Raw genomic sequence first — 17,113 nt, 5'->3', positions numbered from 1 at the left:
ATGCCCAAAAGCTTTGTCACAGGTGTAGGTTTTAACAGATGTGTCTTGGGGGGGTAGAGGTGTTTAGGGAGGTTATTTGGTACGTAGATATTTGGTAATTGAACATGCAGTCACTAGCAGTGGAACAATTTAAATCTGAGAATGATCTTGGGAATGGCCTGGATGAGATTAAACCAAAGTATTACTTAGCCAAAGTATTGTTTAATTGGGAACCACTGTCAACAGGACAAGGATGATGAGAGAAAGGGGCAGGTACAGCTGAGTTTGGAAGACCTTGAGAGCAGTTAGAGAGGAAACTGCTAGGCTTGTGTTAGAATAATCAAGTTCTGTGTTAATGAAGGAATAGCTGAAGGGTTTTGATAGCAGATTAAATGGAAATAGGTGGTTTTGATGGCCTGGAAGCTCATCTTGGCTTGTAAAAGGAAAGCATTGGCCAGATAATTGTCAGGGAGAAGGATGCATGTTGTGGCTTGGGAACAGAGTTTAATGGTTGATCAAAGAAATGGTTTTGGCCTTCAAAATATTTAGTTGGAAGAAATTTCTGCTTATTCAGTTCTGAGTCAGAGAAATAGTCTGACAAGTTAGAGATAGTTTCATGGTCAAGAAGTAGTGAGGTAGAACTGGTTTTATTAACATTCATGTGAAAATCACTTTGTTTTTGGATAATTTTGCTGAGAGAGAGAGAGACGGTAGTTGAGAAATTGTAGGAGACTAAAGATGAATTCTGCCTACTATTTGAGAATCTACACTTACTGTGAGATCCAGAGTGCACTAGTATCATGCAGTCTTGAGGTGCTGCAATCTCAGTATTGTTATTGGGATAAATGTTCTACCAGTGATGATATTCTGGTGCAAGAGAAGTTGATTATTGCTTCCGCAGATCTTTCTTCTTCATCAATGATTACCTTCCATAAGGTCAGAAGTGAGGATGTTTTCGTATTGCACAATGTTTAGTTCCATTTGCAAGTCCTCAGCAAATGAAACAATCCCTGCTTGCACTTGGCAAGATCTAGATGACATTTAGCCATGGGATGGAAAAACGGAAAGGAATATTTGTGTCATGAAGCTGCCAGGGAATGACTACTACTAAAAAGAGAGAATCTAATAACTTACCGTTGACATTTAATGGCATTACCATTGCCAACGCCCCTGTCATTACCATCCTGGTGGTCATCCATTGACTAGAAACTCAAGTGTACCAGCACATGAATATTGTGGCTTTGAGAGCAGGTCAAAGCCTCACTATCCTCTGGAGAAAGACCCCATGGCACCTCAAAGTCGTAACCTCACTACAAGGCACAAGTCAGGAATATGATGGAATACTTACCCCTTAGGTGGATGGGTGTAGCCCCAACAACTCAAGAACTTCAATGCTGTCCAAGAGAAAGACTGCTTTTTCTTAGTGTTGTCAGCAAACTTGTACAATTTTCTGAAAGTGGGTTGTGTGCTGTGATTTCAGCTTAGGGAGGTTGTATCTTGCCTTCATTTGGGAGCCACAAAGGATATGTTTGTGTTTGTCCATAAGATTCAACTTGCTTGCCTTTTGGGGTTACTAAAAATGATGGGACAGGAGCTTCAGTATTAACCCAACTGCAATGGGGAAAATTGATAGTTTTAAATCAATGGGTGCATTTGTTGAAGAATAGAGGAAAAGTTCCTTTTTAAAAACTGTGCCAAGGGAATAGTATGTTAGAAGGAAACTAAGATACTGGTGACTCATTGCAATCCATGTGTAATGACATTTTGTGTTCATAGGGCTTCTCACTCTGTTTAGGTAGACTGGTGGGGATGCTCCAGTTTCTCATTGCATGCTTTAGTATCTGCGTAGCACGTCTGTTTTCTTATTTAAGAAATGAAATTATTGGTTTGTGTTGATGCTTTCTTAAATTTATTACTTTTATTTGAGAAAGACAAGCGAGAATTGCCATTCTCTTCACTTCCCCAGTCAAATGTATCTCACTGTCAATGAAAGTATCAGATTTTGATAGTGTTTCAATAGTGTCCATGTTTGACAGATGCCTCATTTCAATGCTTTGCACTAACTATATTATTAATGTTTCACCCATCTTTAAGAACTGGAGATCGTTTTATTGAAGAGAAAAGCCTTCTGCAGGCTGTCCGTTCTTATGTCTTTTTTTCTCAGCTGAGTGCTTGGCTGAGTGCATCACAAGGTGCTGTTCCACGTAATATTCTGTACCGGTGAGTATTATGTGGATAGAGCTTGAGTTCAATATAGAAAAGTGTTAAGCTATATACTTCAGACATAAGAAAGATAGATCAGAGTATTTTCGAAGTAACAATGAAATTATGAATTGTAGGTGTGCATAAAGGTTTAGGACTCCAAGTACAGGAATCACTAAAAGGCTAATAGCTAAATAAAAAATAATAACTAAAAAGGTTGATGGATGTAGGATTTTATCTTGAGATATGTTACAGCTATACAAACCCCGTTTGGAGTTCTAGAGATTGCACCTCAAGAAATAATTATTTCCATTTAAGGATATGTAGGATATATTTACTAGTGTTGATTTATGACAATAGGCTGTATTGGCTGGGCTTAATTCCCTTGAATGCAGTAGATTAAAGAATGATCTGTTATAAGTGTTTAAGATGGTTTGAAGGTTTAATAGGGTAAACAAGAAACTACTACGTTGTGGTTGAAGAATCCAGAATCTGGCTCCAATTTTAAGGTTATGGCTTGGTGTCAGAAATATTTCTCCACATATAGCTTGTAGGAATCAGAAGTACAAATACATTAAAAAAAAAATACTGTAGTCACCAAGTTAATTGAAAGTTTGAAAACTTGTATAGGTTTTTGATCAGCAAAATTTTTAAGCCGTAGAGTCAAAGCAAGTAGATGGAAATTAAAGTGCAGATAAATCGCAATCTAATTGAACTGTGGATTCAGGGGGCTGAATGCCCTGCTCTTGTTCCTGTGTTCTTTCTTGCCCATTTTGTACCCCTACTGCAGAAGGTGTTAAAGTGAATTAGAGCTCCACTGATACCAACGCCTTTCTAGTGTGCTGCTCAAGGGACCATTCATTAGTACTCCTCACAACCTTGGCAAGTCCTGAAGCACTTTAAACTCAACAGAGTACTTTTGAAGTACAATAACATGTAAAGTAGGGTATACATAGTACGCTCTTGCCAGCAGCAAAAGGCAAATGGCAAGATAAACTGAGAGAAATTTTGGCCAGTCTCTTTGGTAATTCCCTTGTTCTTCAAAATAGTATCATCCACTTTAGAGAATTGACAGGACCTTTGGTTTAACATTTCATCTGAACGATGCCTCCCCTGACAATGCAGCGTGTCCTTAATACTGCATTGGAACATCCAGTCTATATATTTGTGCTGGAGTGGGGCTTGACTGTTCTACCTTCAGATTCTAGGCAAGGAAACTACCTACTGAGTTGAGGTTGACTTGACCGCAAGTACTCTTCCAGAAAGAGGTGAGAAGCAGGATATCAGGACCAGGGGTATCAGACTGATTTTAGTATCTTCATTTCCAGTGCCCCAGCTAAAATAAAATAGCTCAGTACGGATAGAGTATGTATTAATGATGCTTTACATAACAGAATTTTCATGACTTCTTAAACTTGTTTTTCTTAATATTTAGGATAAGCGCAACTGATGAAGATATGTTGCTAAATTTTACCCAGCCCCCAGTTGAACATGTGTTTCCAGTTCCAAATATTTCACACAACCTGGCTTTGCGAGTGAGTGTACTATCCCTGCCTAGGCAACCGAGTTACCCTTTGCTGACATGCAGTATTCACACCAACTTCAGTTTCTTTGGGAAAAATATCCCCTGTCAAGAAAAGGATGCTTATCAGCGTACTAATGTAAAAGAGCAAGACTACTGCAACATGCCAGGAGTACAACAGAAGTACAGTAAGCAAGCATGCACTGCCATTCGAAACCATGAATTGTTGCCAACAAGTTCAGTCAATGTAAGAAAATGCCCTTCTCCTGAGATCTTGGAAACAAGCAAGTGGGAAACATTAAGTGATAATGACAAAATATCTGATATCAGAAGTTCACAGCCTAAGGCTCAGACTTGTAATTGGACAAATACTGCTGAAATAACTAAAGTACATCCCTATGAAACCCATACAGTCAAAACATTAAAGTCATTTTCTGTGACGGATTCCAATCAAACCAGCAGTCCATCTACTCAAATTTCTTCAGGTGAGATGAACCCTTTGATAGGAAGCTTGCTTCAGGAAAGGGAAGAAGTGATTGCACGAATTGCCCAACAACTGAGTTATTGTGATCAAAATCCTCCATCTATTTCTGGAAGCCATTTTAATATCGTACAAGAGTCAAGTTCAACAAGTGCAAAACTACTGCAGAGCTCTTTTGAAGAGGAAAGCCCAAGAAGTTCTGGAAAAGAGACTCTTTGTAGTTCTGCCACCCACAGTGAAAGTAGTTTCTTGGAAAACAAAAAAACGAGCAGAATCTCTTCTCAACATACTCCAGTCATGTTATGTAGAAAGGCTAAACTTGACAATGATAAAACAGCTTCCCCAAAGCCACAGACACGAAGAAAACTATTTCCAGCAGATTCTTTTACTGATACCATTGGCAAATCTGAAACAAAGCATCCTGCTGAAAGAACTGTAAGTAAGCATGGTAAAGCAGAACTGTCACAAATCAATTACGTAGGTAAAGTGAACTGGAAGTGCCCAGTGTCTGGCAACACTGTAATTGACAAAAAATCTAAAATTGAGTCATCATGTTCTGGTTCCTTCCATAAGAACATTGTGAACTCTACAGATAATTCTGAACTAAATCTACATACCCCTCCTATACATCATGATCCTTCAGAACTTGATAATGCGAGTACATTTAATAGAGACAAATCAGACTGTTCCTTTGACTCAGGCACTTGTACTGAAAATGGTGTCAACAATGCAAAAAATAAGCCAGTTAGTATAGAATGCTCATGTACCTGGCATTCAGACTCTGTAGATTGTAGCAAGTTTGGGTCTAAAAGTGAATGGAATAAATTGAATAGTTCTGGTGATGACCGTTCTGGCACAATAAAAACAAATGAAACTGTCAGTTCAAAAAAGGGAGACCAAGAAAAAATTGACTTGCAGACCCAGAGCTGTGATTCATCACAATGCTTACGTAATTCATCATTGCCAAGGAGACTTAATGGAGACTGCAGAGAAAGACCTGGAGAATCTCAAATGCAAACTGTAAGAAAGTTTAACCTTTTTACCATGTTGAGGTTTTTTATTGGACTTGAATGAAAGCAGCTTAATTTGATTTTGCATGAAAAGTAGCAATTTGTTAACATCACAATTATAGCTTTATAGTCCTGATTGCAGGGTTTCGACCCGAAACTCCGACAATTCCTTTCCTCCCACAGGTGCTCCACGACCTGCTGAGTTTCTCCAGCAGATTGTTTATGGCTCTAGCTTTTATAACAGCTTCATTGTAGATGACACACAAGTCTGCATACAACTCCCAAGTACAGGTGTCATCATCCTGAGCTCAAATAAAGCTAATGGAAATCTGTCATTCTGTCCTTAGGAGGGAATTTCAATGCTATTATTTTACTTTTATGCTCAATCCAATATTAACTGATTCAGGTGTTTGGGTAAGAGACAATTATTCAAGAATAATGGATTCCGTGAGAACTAAATTCATAGCCTCTGAAAACATATCAGGATCATGATGCACAAATAATTGCCCGCCATTTTGTGGATGAGGGAAGCATAACAATGTGCCATCCATTCATTTCCATGACTGTAGCATTCAGCCACCTCGTTGATTGACAACATCAGCAAGAAAGGGGAGATGTGCATTGCCAGTCTGATCTGGAATGCATTGAAGTATGGCACTGTACAGGAGGGGACAGTTTCCAATGGTTTTTTTCAGATTTGATGGAGGGGGTGGCTAGTTGAAGAACTTTTCATTATGGGCCAGGAGGTTCTCCAGATGTTTACAACAGTAAGAGCTGGTACTCTTAGAGGGAGGTGTAACAAATCAAGTCCCTGGATTATGGATTCAGTGCTGAATGGTGCAGAATGATGTCAAATGAGAGGTTAGTCAGTGAATACGTCTTTAACTTCTGTATCATACCATCTCAGAAAGCTGCTTAATGCAACTCACTGCTGTCACTCAGCCACCCACAATGTCTACCAGTTAGGCCAACATTCATATACTGCACTGCACACATAATTAGGACTGCTGCGTACCCACATATCTCAGCTTGCATACGCTGCCAGCCACATTGTCTTGATAATCACATCAATCACATTGATTGCATGACATTGCCATGCATCTCTCTGACTTGCAGAACACAATAGTTGAGAACTGAAGACATCAGAAGGTAGATGGATGAATTTGCATGCCCTGATCCTCTATGGAAGATTATTAGGATTCCCATTGCTGTGGCCATTGGGAGGGTTGAAACCATTGAAATTGATAGTATCCACATGCTCTGCCTTCATTCTAACATTCCATGTCTCCCTAACTCAGGTATATTACTTCCTTCCCTGCATCATTGACCATTTTTCATCTCAGATGCCCAGCAAATCTAACCTTGGTAGGTGGTTTAACAACAAGAGGGAGAAGACACGTTATTACTTTTACACGTGCAGTGGATACTAACACTGCTCAATGTTCCAAAGATAGCACAGTGACAGAATCTTCATATGATGTAACACAGGATGCAAGTGGTCTGAGTCATAGACTAATACAGCATGGAAACAAGCCCTCTAGCCCAAATCATCCATGCTGATAATGGAGCCCACCAAGCTAGTCCCATTTGCCTGCATTTGGCCCATATCCCTCTCAACCCCTCCTATCCATGTACTTATCCAAATGTCTTTTAAATGTTGTTTTTATACCCTCCCCAACCACTTTCTCTGGCAGCTCATTCCATATACCACCACCCTCTGCCTGAAGAAATTGCTTATCAGGTCACTTTTAAGTCTCCCACCTCTTACTTTAAACCTATGCCTTCTAGTTTTTAGTTCCCCTTCCCTGGGAAAAAGACTGCGTTCACCCTATGCGGTAAAATCAGGGCAGGAGTAAAGAATAGCATAGGTGCCAGCTTGTTGGAGGGCAAGATTGCTCATAAAGTCTGCTGCAGATAATTCAAATGATGACTTTGGTCCAGGCCATAGAAGATTGCCGATGAAATTTTTAATGCATTGGGTCCTTTAGTTTGCTATGATAGCATAAGTGCATCTGGTAGAGCAGGATGTTGCAGAATGAAGGCTTCATGATAGCTTCAGCATACTCTGCATCAGCATCCATGATTCACTGCCAATGGTCGCACACCAGATGGATATTGAGGGATATAAAAGAAAGTGCAGTGGACAGAGAAACCAGTATAACATTTCATCGAATGAAGGGTCATTAATTCATATTGATATTTGTATACAGGTGCTACAAGAATACTTGTAGTATTTTCTGTTTTTCCAGCAGTACTTTGCTTTTACATATTGAAGGACTTTAATTAATTTTGGTTCAGTGTGGGCAACAGTGAATTGCAGTGCTTAAAAACAATGCAGCCTGGGCTATAGGAAAGTCTGCAGCCTTAGCAAAGAAGATTGTTCTCCCTGCCTGGCAATCACAATCAGAGAGAATTAAATGAAGTCACTTCCCATTGAATGATTTCCCTTATACATGGTGCCTGGTAAACTGAGTGTTTCATATATCCCAACTCTGGTCTGGAAGGAGCTGGAGACAAAAAGTGCTCATAACAACCATTACTGGAACTGTCACTGCGAATGTGGTCTTTGTCCAGCTTTGAGCAGGCAGTTATGGATGTAGGAAGTAGCAGCCTCAAGTGAGGACACCTAAATGGCTTCAGTATTGTTCCTCAGATTCAGGCAGGAGGTCACCCAACTCCCTCTTACCTGCATATCCTGCTCTGTATGCTGGCTACTCAATCTCCGCTCAATGTATTGCAACATGAATAGTTATTACTGCACTCGTATCCAGGAGCAACTGGCAAAAAAGTCAGTAAAAGGTTCCTTGGTGCTTGACACGTAACTCTCTGTGGACGTTTACAATTTGAAACAAGTCTGGAAAGCACTTAACATGTGGAATCTGAGCAACTTCACACACGTGCATGAATGCCACAAACGCCACTTTGGAGGTGTAGGGACTCTTGTAGCTCCTAAGAAATAGGTGCTATTGGTATAGTTATTCATTTTTCTTTCACGTTAACTTTCTCCAATTGTTAATTGAACCTGCCTATTATTTATTTATATGGAATATTGTTACCTGCTGAAAAATGTATGTATGCCACTATCTCAAAGAAGTCTTTTCCTTAGGAAGGGTTGCAGTGCTTGGTTGATGTTGCTCAGCTGTTCAGCTTTTCTCTGAAGAGATGCTAAGTCCCAGTCCTTGTACACGTGCACATTTTTATAAATTTTTTCGGAGGAGGGTGCTCGTGGCAAGGTCATTGCATTGTTATCCCTAATTGCCCCAGAGAAGTTGGTGTTGAGCCACCTTCTTGAACTGCTGCTCTCCTGGTTAAGGTACTTCTACAGTGCTGTCGGAGAGAGAGTTCCAGGATTCACACCCAGTGGCAATGAAGGAATGACTTTGTATTTCCAAATCATCGTGGCATGCGACATGGATAGGAAACTGCAAGTGGTGGTATACCTGTGTGTTTGTGGCCTTTGTCCTTTTTGGTAGAAGTTGCACATTTGCAAGATGCATTGTAGTTCTCCAAGCAAGCTACTCCAATGTATCTAGTAGATGGCATGCACTGCAGCTATCATGTGTCAGTGATGCAAGGAATGCAGTATTAAGTTGTTGGATGGGGTGCCAATCAAGCAGGCTGCTTTGTCCTGGAAGCTGTCATGTTTCCTAAGTGTTTTTGAAGCTGCAGTCCTCCAGGCAATCCAAGACTATTCCATTACACCCCTGACTTGGAGAACCTTCATAAAAGCTAAAGTCAAACTGTAGATGAAACTACTTGGGTTGCTTGAGAATGGTGACTTTGGGTGGTATCGAAGTCTTGGTAAGAAATCAAAATAATATTATACTTTACAAGTTAGAATGAGAAAATTAGCTTGACCATTGTTTTAATTTCTTGAATTAAGACAATTTTTATATAAATTGTATATATTATCACAATGGTATTTTCCATGCTCCTTTAGTATTTTGGCACACTTCAAAGTGCTATAATAATTGTTCATTGTTATTAAATTAAGTGTGGTTCATGCAGCATTGTGTGCTTATTTAGCACATTTTGCCTTTATGAACATTACAAGTGCAAGTGGATTGGAGAACAGGTAAGGCAATGAGTTCCTTTGACATTCGTTCAGAGTTCCCAGCTGTTTCAAATTGGACTGAAAATAACATGAAACATCTGGATAATACAGGCAATCAGAGCTGTTGAAGACAAATTGCATGCTACTTGTTGACATATGGGAACTACCTGTCCATCTCTATTCTCAGGCACTTTACAAATTCACAAATACAAAACAAAAATGACTGTTAGCCTGAAGAAAAGTGGTAGAGTGAAACACATATTTCAGTGTTTTAAACACAATTATAGGCTGACCCCGGGTAGTGAACGGCTTCTGTTTTATAGACGTCCTTAAGTCGATTTTGTCCATTAGACAGAAAATACATAAAAATCACTTGATATGGTAACCATACGTCCTCAGTATTGTAATGAATGTCATCAAAAACATACAAGATTGATCAGAACAGTACTAAAGTAGAGAGAGGAAACTAGTTCTGCCATTTGAAAGAATGAACATATGTATGTACATCATTTGAATTTAAAATGGCCTTGATATCCAGTGAGGCCCCAGATCACCAGGCTTAGCGGCTGTCAAAGCTGTTGTTGAGATTAAAAGATTATGAATGCCTTCAATGCTAATGTGTTAGTAGTTTCCATTAAAAAGTTTTTTTAAAGGTCTAAAATACAAAAAAAGTGCACAATTAAAAAGAATAATTTAAATCAATGCAATTTAATCAAATATAATGAAATGACTTTGTACTCGCCCTTCTTAGCACAGTTATTTCTTCTCAATCTGGTTCAGCTTTAGTGGACAGATTTCCCAGCTTCCATTAGAGTCGATGAGGTGGCCATTGGCACACCGTTGAGTGAAAGGCAAAATTTGTGCCTGCACTTGCATTTCCCAGTTAGCTTATAAAAGCTGGCAGTTCAAAACGAAACTGCTGGTTTTTAAGCAAAAGGCTGGCCCCTTATTGACAGCAAGCATGCCCAATTACTAAGTGGAAACAGCCGATCTAAAGAACAGAGGGTGGGTAGAGAGAGTGCAGGAGGCCCAGCAACTTGCTGATAACCATGATGTGCAGGTTCTTCAACAGTGTCAATACCACATTTAGCAAACACACCCAAGGATCCAACTGCTGAGAACAAAGGATGGAGGAGAGTTAAGCAAGGGCAAAGAGGGAGTCAGTGCCTGCTGGAAGGAACACGTTTTGAAGAACTCTTCAACCATGACTTTGTCCCTGATATGAGTGTCCTTTGATTCTATCCCATGGTAATCCATCCCAGACAGACAAGATGTCAACAGGCAAATGAAAAACAATTAGAACCTTGGGAGCAAAGTGAAACTACTTACAAATTCACAACTTCATCTCTCACTTCTTAGAAGGGAGGGCATGCCTGGGAAACTTCAGAGGTGCCATAATTGTGACCATCTCCAAGAAAGGAAACCAATCGAATTGGGGTAAATACAAAGGGTTGTCCTTGCTGTCTGCCACAAGAAAAAAGTCATCCCCATGGGCGGCCTCTGTGTCCTCCTCCACACCACTCCCCAAATAGCAGTGTGGATTCTATTCTATTCGTGTGGAGACGAAAGGGACATGATCTTCACCATGTGTTAACTTTCAAGAGATATGTTTAACCCTCAAAAATGTTTTTGTTTGGAAAGCTTTTACCTTCTTTAATTGAGAGGGACTGTGTCACACCTTTGTAAGATTTGGCTGCCTGCAAAAATTTGTCTCCATTGATGTTACACAAACTGACCTTAACTAACAGACCTGATCTCAGTGAAAGCTGTTGTAGGGCAAGGCTGCACCATCATCCCACTATTTTCTCGGTCTCACTACAGTGCTGCACCTCATCTCCAACGAGCTTCCCACTGAAATAGAAGATCTACAGGAAGTAGAACTAAACTGAAGTTAACCAACAGAATAAATAGTAAACCTTCCAGCCTGCATCATCTTCATTCCAAAGCCATAGTCCTTCCAACCTCGGTCATTGGACTACAGTACACAGTTAAAGTATGTGTATGCTCACATTCAGGGGCTGAATTCCAATCACCATTGAGTCATTCACTGAAACATTTGAGAGAATAGGCCTTACAAAATATTCCAAAGTAAGGTCTTGTACCAATTTGCTGCCATTGCAGAACCCTGCCTCCTGACAATAACTGTCCATGAAAAGATCATAACTGACTTCTAGCTTAAAGGACAATTAGAGATGGAGAATAAATGCTGGCATTGCCAGTCATGTCTCATGAATGAATAAAAAAAATGCGTGATTTAACATTTCCCTACTGCAGATAGTAAGATTGAGACACAAACCTGATGCTGCCTGACCTGCTGAGTTCCTCCAGCATGTGTTGTGTGTAGTAAGATTGAGGATGTGATGGGCTATTGGAAGGGAGGCTGGTAGCATCAAACCATAGCTGGGTTATGGAGAGGGAGAGGAAGAGGAAGGAAGACAACATTGGAAGAATCAAGAGGGGGGACAGTTGATCAAAAGAGTCTAGTCAGTGGGAGATTGTGGCGTATGTTGGAATAAGATGGATCCAGTGGGTAAGTATTAAGACTTTGAGAAACACAAACCTGATGGATCCATTTGTCCTTTGCTCTTATTAGTGGTCTGGAAAACTTACCCAGTTAGGAGATTAAGTCTGACCAATCTACCATCTCTGATCTGTTCCATCATCTGTTATTCCATCTTGCCTCCTTTAATACCAGAAGTGTGGAGTGGGGGGTTAAGTTTTAGGATCTTATTGCATCCAACTCAAACCCACTTAGTTTTGATTAAAAATCCACCCCAACTCACTCCTCCAATGGATTTTGCATTTAGCCCAGAAGGATACCACATGTTCCAGCAAGAACGTTCTAATCTTAGCACTAGTAATTCTATATCTTGTCATATTTGGACAGTTTTTCTGCTGGTTCATGCAAATTAGAGGTTCATTTGATTTTGTTTAAGCTCACTTCATTTGTCCTTCCCAGACAACGGAGAGGAGTCATCATTAGGGGTGTAGATTCAAATAAAGAGTGATGGTATATATTGCCCAGTTGTAATATCCCAGCATAAAGCCCAATAAAGAACATTTCCTGGAAATATCAAAAGATACTAAATTTAGATTAACCTATTAAAATATATTTGACAACAAAATTTGAATTTAAGATGGTAATATACGTTTTCCTTGCAGAAGAGTTTTTCAAAATCTCCACTGAGACCTTCTGGTAACTTTTGGAAGAAACAAAATCGCCGTTCATTAGATGGGATCTCAACAAAAGTTTTCCATCCATGTACTGGATTACCCTTGCATTCAAGTCCTGTAAGTTAAACTGTGATGGTATAATTTTTTAAATATTTTAATGTAAGAATTTAATTTACAGCTTTTGAATGTTTATGAAGGCTTTACAAAATTGAAATACCATAATCAGTTTGACAATATTAAAATTGGGTACTTTACATCTTGAGTCTCCCATGAAACATAATAACTAATACAGGTGCCTTCAGTTCTAGCTATATAAATGTTCAAGCACATTTTCCTTATTGCTTTATTTTAGAAAGAGGATTGTAAAACGTTAAGACCTTGTGTTTCAAAGTGATGCAATTACATGGTACAGGGCTATTTCATTGCAACCACACAAGCAAGATTTGAATGATTAAATCCATTGCCATTAATTACATTTATATTGAAATTGGTCACATATGCACCCTAAGAAAGTAGCATATTTGTTCATTCAGATACTTGGTTTCACATGCCAACATACATTTTAACAGTAAGTTACTGTGTGTGTAGCAATGATTTTGAATATCAACAATAAATATAGTGTTTTTTTTCTGGTGGAGATGCTTTTCAATGTTTTGTTTAAGTTGCCAGTGCTAACAAAATCTGATATTTCTGAGTTATATAGTTGTTTATTTATCAAAATCTGGAAATAGCTCACTCTTGACATGCTCTTTATGTTTGGCAAACAAGCATGGTGTAATCTTGGTTTAAAATATTCTAAGTTTTTAGGTACTCTCCAGTGATGTTTTGAGCAGGCAATTCCATGCAGGACAGGAGGATCCCTCCATATCCAGTCTCCAAGAATAGATCTCCTAATATGAATTACGTTATTGGGTCATGTGTAAATACAGAGATCAGAGAAACATTAGCAAAAAAAATAGTTATGTTGCAAGAACTTTACTTTTCAATTACAATGAGGAAAGTTGAACCAAATTAATAATGCCAATGGGTTCCTAGAATGCTTTCAGGATAGTTTTGTAGAATACAGTGTTTTAGAACTGACAATGAAATAGGCCAGAGCCAAATTTTAATGATGACTATATAGTGAAAATAAATCAGTCAAAAATCTGACAATAACAAACCATTTTAAGATAAGTTATCAAACTGATTGAATTTGATATCAAATTTTAGGGGATGAAGGAAGAGTGTCATTTGATGCGATAAGTAATGAACTGGCTACAGTAAACAGCTGAACAGTTAAAAGCAAAAGGTTGCAAAAAGGAGAATAGATAAGCATCAAGGGATAACTAATCCTTTATAAATACGTTAAGAGCAGGGGACTGCTAAAGAAAATGTTGACCCATCAAAACAGCTGCAGTGGAGACAATGAAGACAAGACATTGTGGGCTTGTTACATGACTTGTCTTTGTTATAGGAGCAAAATTTTACGAGGAGAGGATAAAATATTGCTATAAAGTGAGCCAAAAATTGTCAAATATATGAACTGGATTTCATATAAATAAAATTGATTATAGAGAAAGTAATGGGACCAAAGATACACGGGACTTTGATTTCCATCTGAAAGTGTTAAAGTAAATGTATGAATTACAGTTGCATTAGCTTCTTAATTGGAATATTCCAAATGTCATTACATTAATTAGGAAGTAAGTGCTCTCATAGAATCATACAGCGTGGATACAGGGCCATCACTCTACCATGCCAATCATCAAGTACCCATCTATTTCAATTCCAAATTCGAGCAATTGGCCTTTAGTCTTCTATCTCTTGGCGATTGTGTAATTGTCAGGATGTGATGAATAATGTTTCCCAGAGATTGGTATTGGAGCATTAACTTTTCATCATTATGTATGTAAAAGAATAAGAAGTTATGTTTATAATTAACAAGTGACGTTTACAAGTAACAAGTAATGTACGTGCAAGTAGAAAGAAAGATTAAATGCATAGAAAAAAATGTGGCCGATAGACTGCAGGGAGGCATGAGGTTATCACTTTGGATCTGAGGAGGAGAATTCAGTTAATGCCAATGGTGAGAGACCAAGTCTCACTGAAGACCAAAAGAATTAGATTAACCCTTTGCATAAATCATTAAAGTAGTGCAGAAGAACACAAGATGAACAAAAGGCTAATGGAATGTTGGGCAATATCTCAAGGGTATTGGAATATAATAATGAGGGAGAGATGTTTCAAATATACAAAGTTTTTGTTAGTCCCCATCTGGAGAACTTAGTTTTGTTTTATGCACATATATAGAAATATATGTAACCATTATAAAGGGCTACAATGCAGATTACCAGACTGAAATCTGGGCTTAAATAGTTAAATCATGAGGACAAAGGCATACCTTTTATATATTATCTAACTGGGTCTTTAAAATGATAATGGAATTCATTAAGGTAGATACAGAGAAGCTGTTTTCCCTGGTGAGGGAAATCCAGAACACAAGCAGAATTAGAGTTAGGTCATTTAGGATGAAATCGGGAAGCAATCCAGAAGTCACTCAGCCTGCACCCCCACAAGAGACTGTAATGCTGTGTCAATTGAAATCTCCATGTATAAGGTTCATAGATCTGTGTTTGCTAAGTCAATTAACAGACGCATAGACCAAAAGCCAGTGAATGGAATTGAGCTACAGATAATCCATGATCTAATTGAATGATAGAAAAGACTTGCGGAGTTGAATGACCTACCTCTATGTTTCTATAAATGTACTCTTTAAAACATTGAAAACTCTATTTCTCTATATAGGATTCAAACAAAACTATACATTGACATACTGTTCCGGCTGTGTCTCTGTGATCTGGTTTTGTTTTCAAATATTGGTGGGCTTTGTGTTTGGGACAATTTTAATAGCATCAGAATATAGTGTTTATGTATGTAAAACATAAAAAAATGGAAGCATGAATAGATCATTTGGCTGTCACGCAGCTCTGTGATTCAATGAGATCGTGGCTAATTTTTTTTACCTCAGCCCCGTTTTCCTGCACTAACCCCATATTTCTTGATTCCCTCATAACCCGGAAATCTATTGTTGTATTACCTAAGGTTTATTGAATGTTGTTTATTACAATCATAGGTATGGTTTAGTGTCAAAGAGTCTGTAAATCAGCATAACTAAATTGTTAATAGAATTTATCTTGTTGTACACCAAGGTTCCACCAAGAAAAAAACAATCGGGATACTTTGACCTGGACACTTCATTGCAAAGACTAAAAGGGGTACCTTGCAAAAGGTATTTCTGTGTCTTTTTCTACAGTTTTAAAAAAAAGGTGGCATTCATCAGTAATCAAGTGACAGTCTTTCGATACAGATGCTTACCAAATTTAGTGGGCAATTTATTCATCAACTCTAATGAATTGCATTTCAGGATTTTAGGTTAGCTATGTTCTATTTTTAAATATCATTGTTTTAACTGAGATCATTTTGCTCTATTGACTTCTTTCCTTAAATTCCCTAAGCAAGCTGCAACTTACAATTTCTAGTTAAGGGACTTTGAAACAAAGCTATAAGTGAAATGGTGATTTTAGGATGACTTACCCATGTGCCATTGGACTCATCTTTTTCATACTTATATAATATCTAATTCATTTGAATTGGATGTCTTGATGCCACTTTTCTCATTGTGATATATTTTAATCTATTAGTGCCCAAATAAAAATTTCATATTTCTGTCCTGTAACATTACTGGATAAATGATGTGGTTTAACACCTGCAACCTGCAGCACTCTACTTAGTAAAAAGTCCACGTCAGACTTTTCCCTGATCTATATGTACACCATTCTACAAGAGAGATTTAATGTGGTTGCCAAAGTCAGTGTTAAGAAGATAACTTGGTGTTCTGCAATGTTGGTGTTATATATTTGCTTTGAAGTACTGCTAATGGAGTTGAGCACCATCTGCTGGCAAGTCAATGGTGTTTTTCCTATCATTTTGAGGCATTTGTTTTTGACCTGGTACTTGTGCACAAAAAAGATGCTCATTAAAGCCGAAGAAATCAGTACTTAATACCAGCATAAGTATCCCCAGTGAAAAGTACAGAAGTGGAAAGAACTGCAAGCTGGAGGAGGGGAAGGGAGCAAAATTTTGCATAGAGGTGGTACATTCTAAACTTTGTCACCTCTGTTGCACTGATTTCATGATTGTGGGAAACAATTTTAATGAGAAAGGAAGCACATGTTGAAACCCATGATTTAGAAATATTAGCCATTTATTTGAACTAATTATGGATTAATATTCTTTCTTGTGTTTATTTATAACAAAATATTCTGTTTGTACAGCTTTTACATATTGCATTTAATGAGCAGTGTTTGATTCATTGTGTTATTGGCTCCACCCCACAAAAGGCAAAGTTACTTGGTTTTATGACGTGTTCTCATTTTCTTTATAGCCAGAGGAAGTACTTAAGACAAGAGAATGATGCTGACCAAGGGAAGCAGCAGCTGAGTGTTAGTGCTCCACCCGCAACTAGTCTAAGCCTGCTTGGAAACTTTGAGGTACAGATTAGTAATGCTTATGTAGGTTAAACAATTGATTCAGTATTTAGATCACTTGAAAGAGGTTTTTTGTTTGAATACAAGAACAGTTCTTGGGTTTTGAAATTCCTTTGAGTTTTAAAGACTTTTTGGATTTATTCATATCTACTATTGTATTACCAT

At 38.3% G+C, this 17,113-nt stretch overlaps 1 protein-coding gene across 4 annotated transcripts in view; it reads left to right on the top strand.

The window, feature by feature from the left end:
* The window catches only part of atosa (atos homolog A), a 75,912-nt gene that overhangs the window by 47,637 nt on the left and 11,162 nt on the right, over window positions 1–17,113 (top strand). For 3 of the 4 annotated variants that reach the window (XR_007958331.1, XM_052040542.1, XM_052040543.1), the window contains 5 exons: window positions 2,074–2,199; window positions 3,617–5,204; window positions 12,411–12,539; window positions 15,611–15,690; window positions 16,846–16,951. Coding sequence is in view for 3 of the 4 variants with exons in the window: in XM_052040542.1 (XP_051896502.1) it covers window positions 2,074–2,199; window positions 3,617–5,204; window positions 12,411–12,539; window positions 15,611–15,690; window positions 16,846–16,951 (2,029 nt within the window). In the remaining variant the exon portion in view is untranslated. The remainder of the gene's footprint in view (window positions 1–2,073; window positions 2,200–3,616; window positions 5,205–12,410; window positions 12,540–15,610; window positions 15,691–16,845; window positions 16,952–17,113) is intronic. The other variant, XM_052040544.1, reaches the window with a different exon arrangement.

Source organism: Pristis pectinata, chromosome 28 (genome assembly GCF_009764475.1).
Source record: "Pristis pectinata isolate sPriPec2 chromosome 28, sPriPec2.1.pri, whole genome shotgun sequence".
NCBI lineage: Eukaryota > Metazoa > Chordata > Chondrichthyes > Rhinopristiformes > Pristidae > Pristis > Pristis pectinata.
The sequence above is the reverse complement of the archived record's forward strand: the minus strand, read 5'-3'. Positions and strand labels throughout refer to the sequence as shown.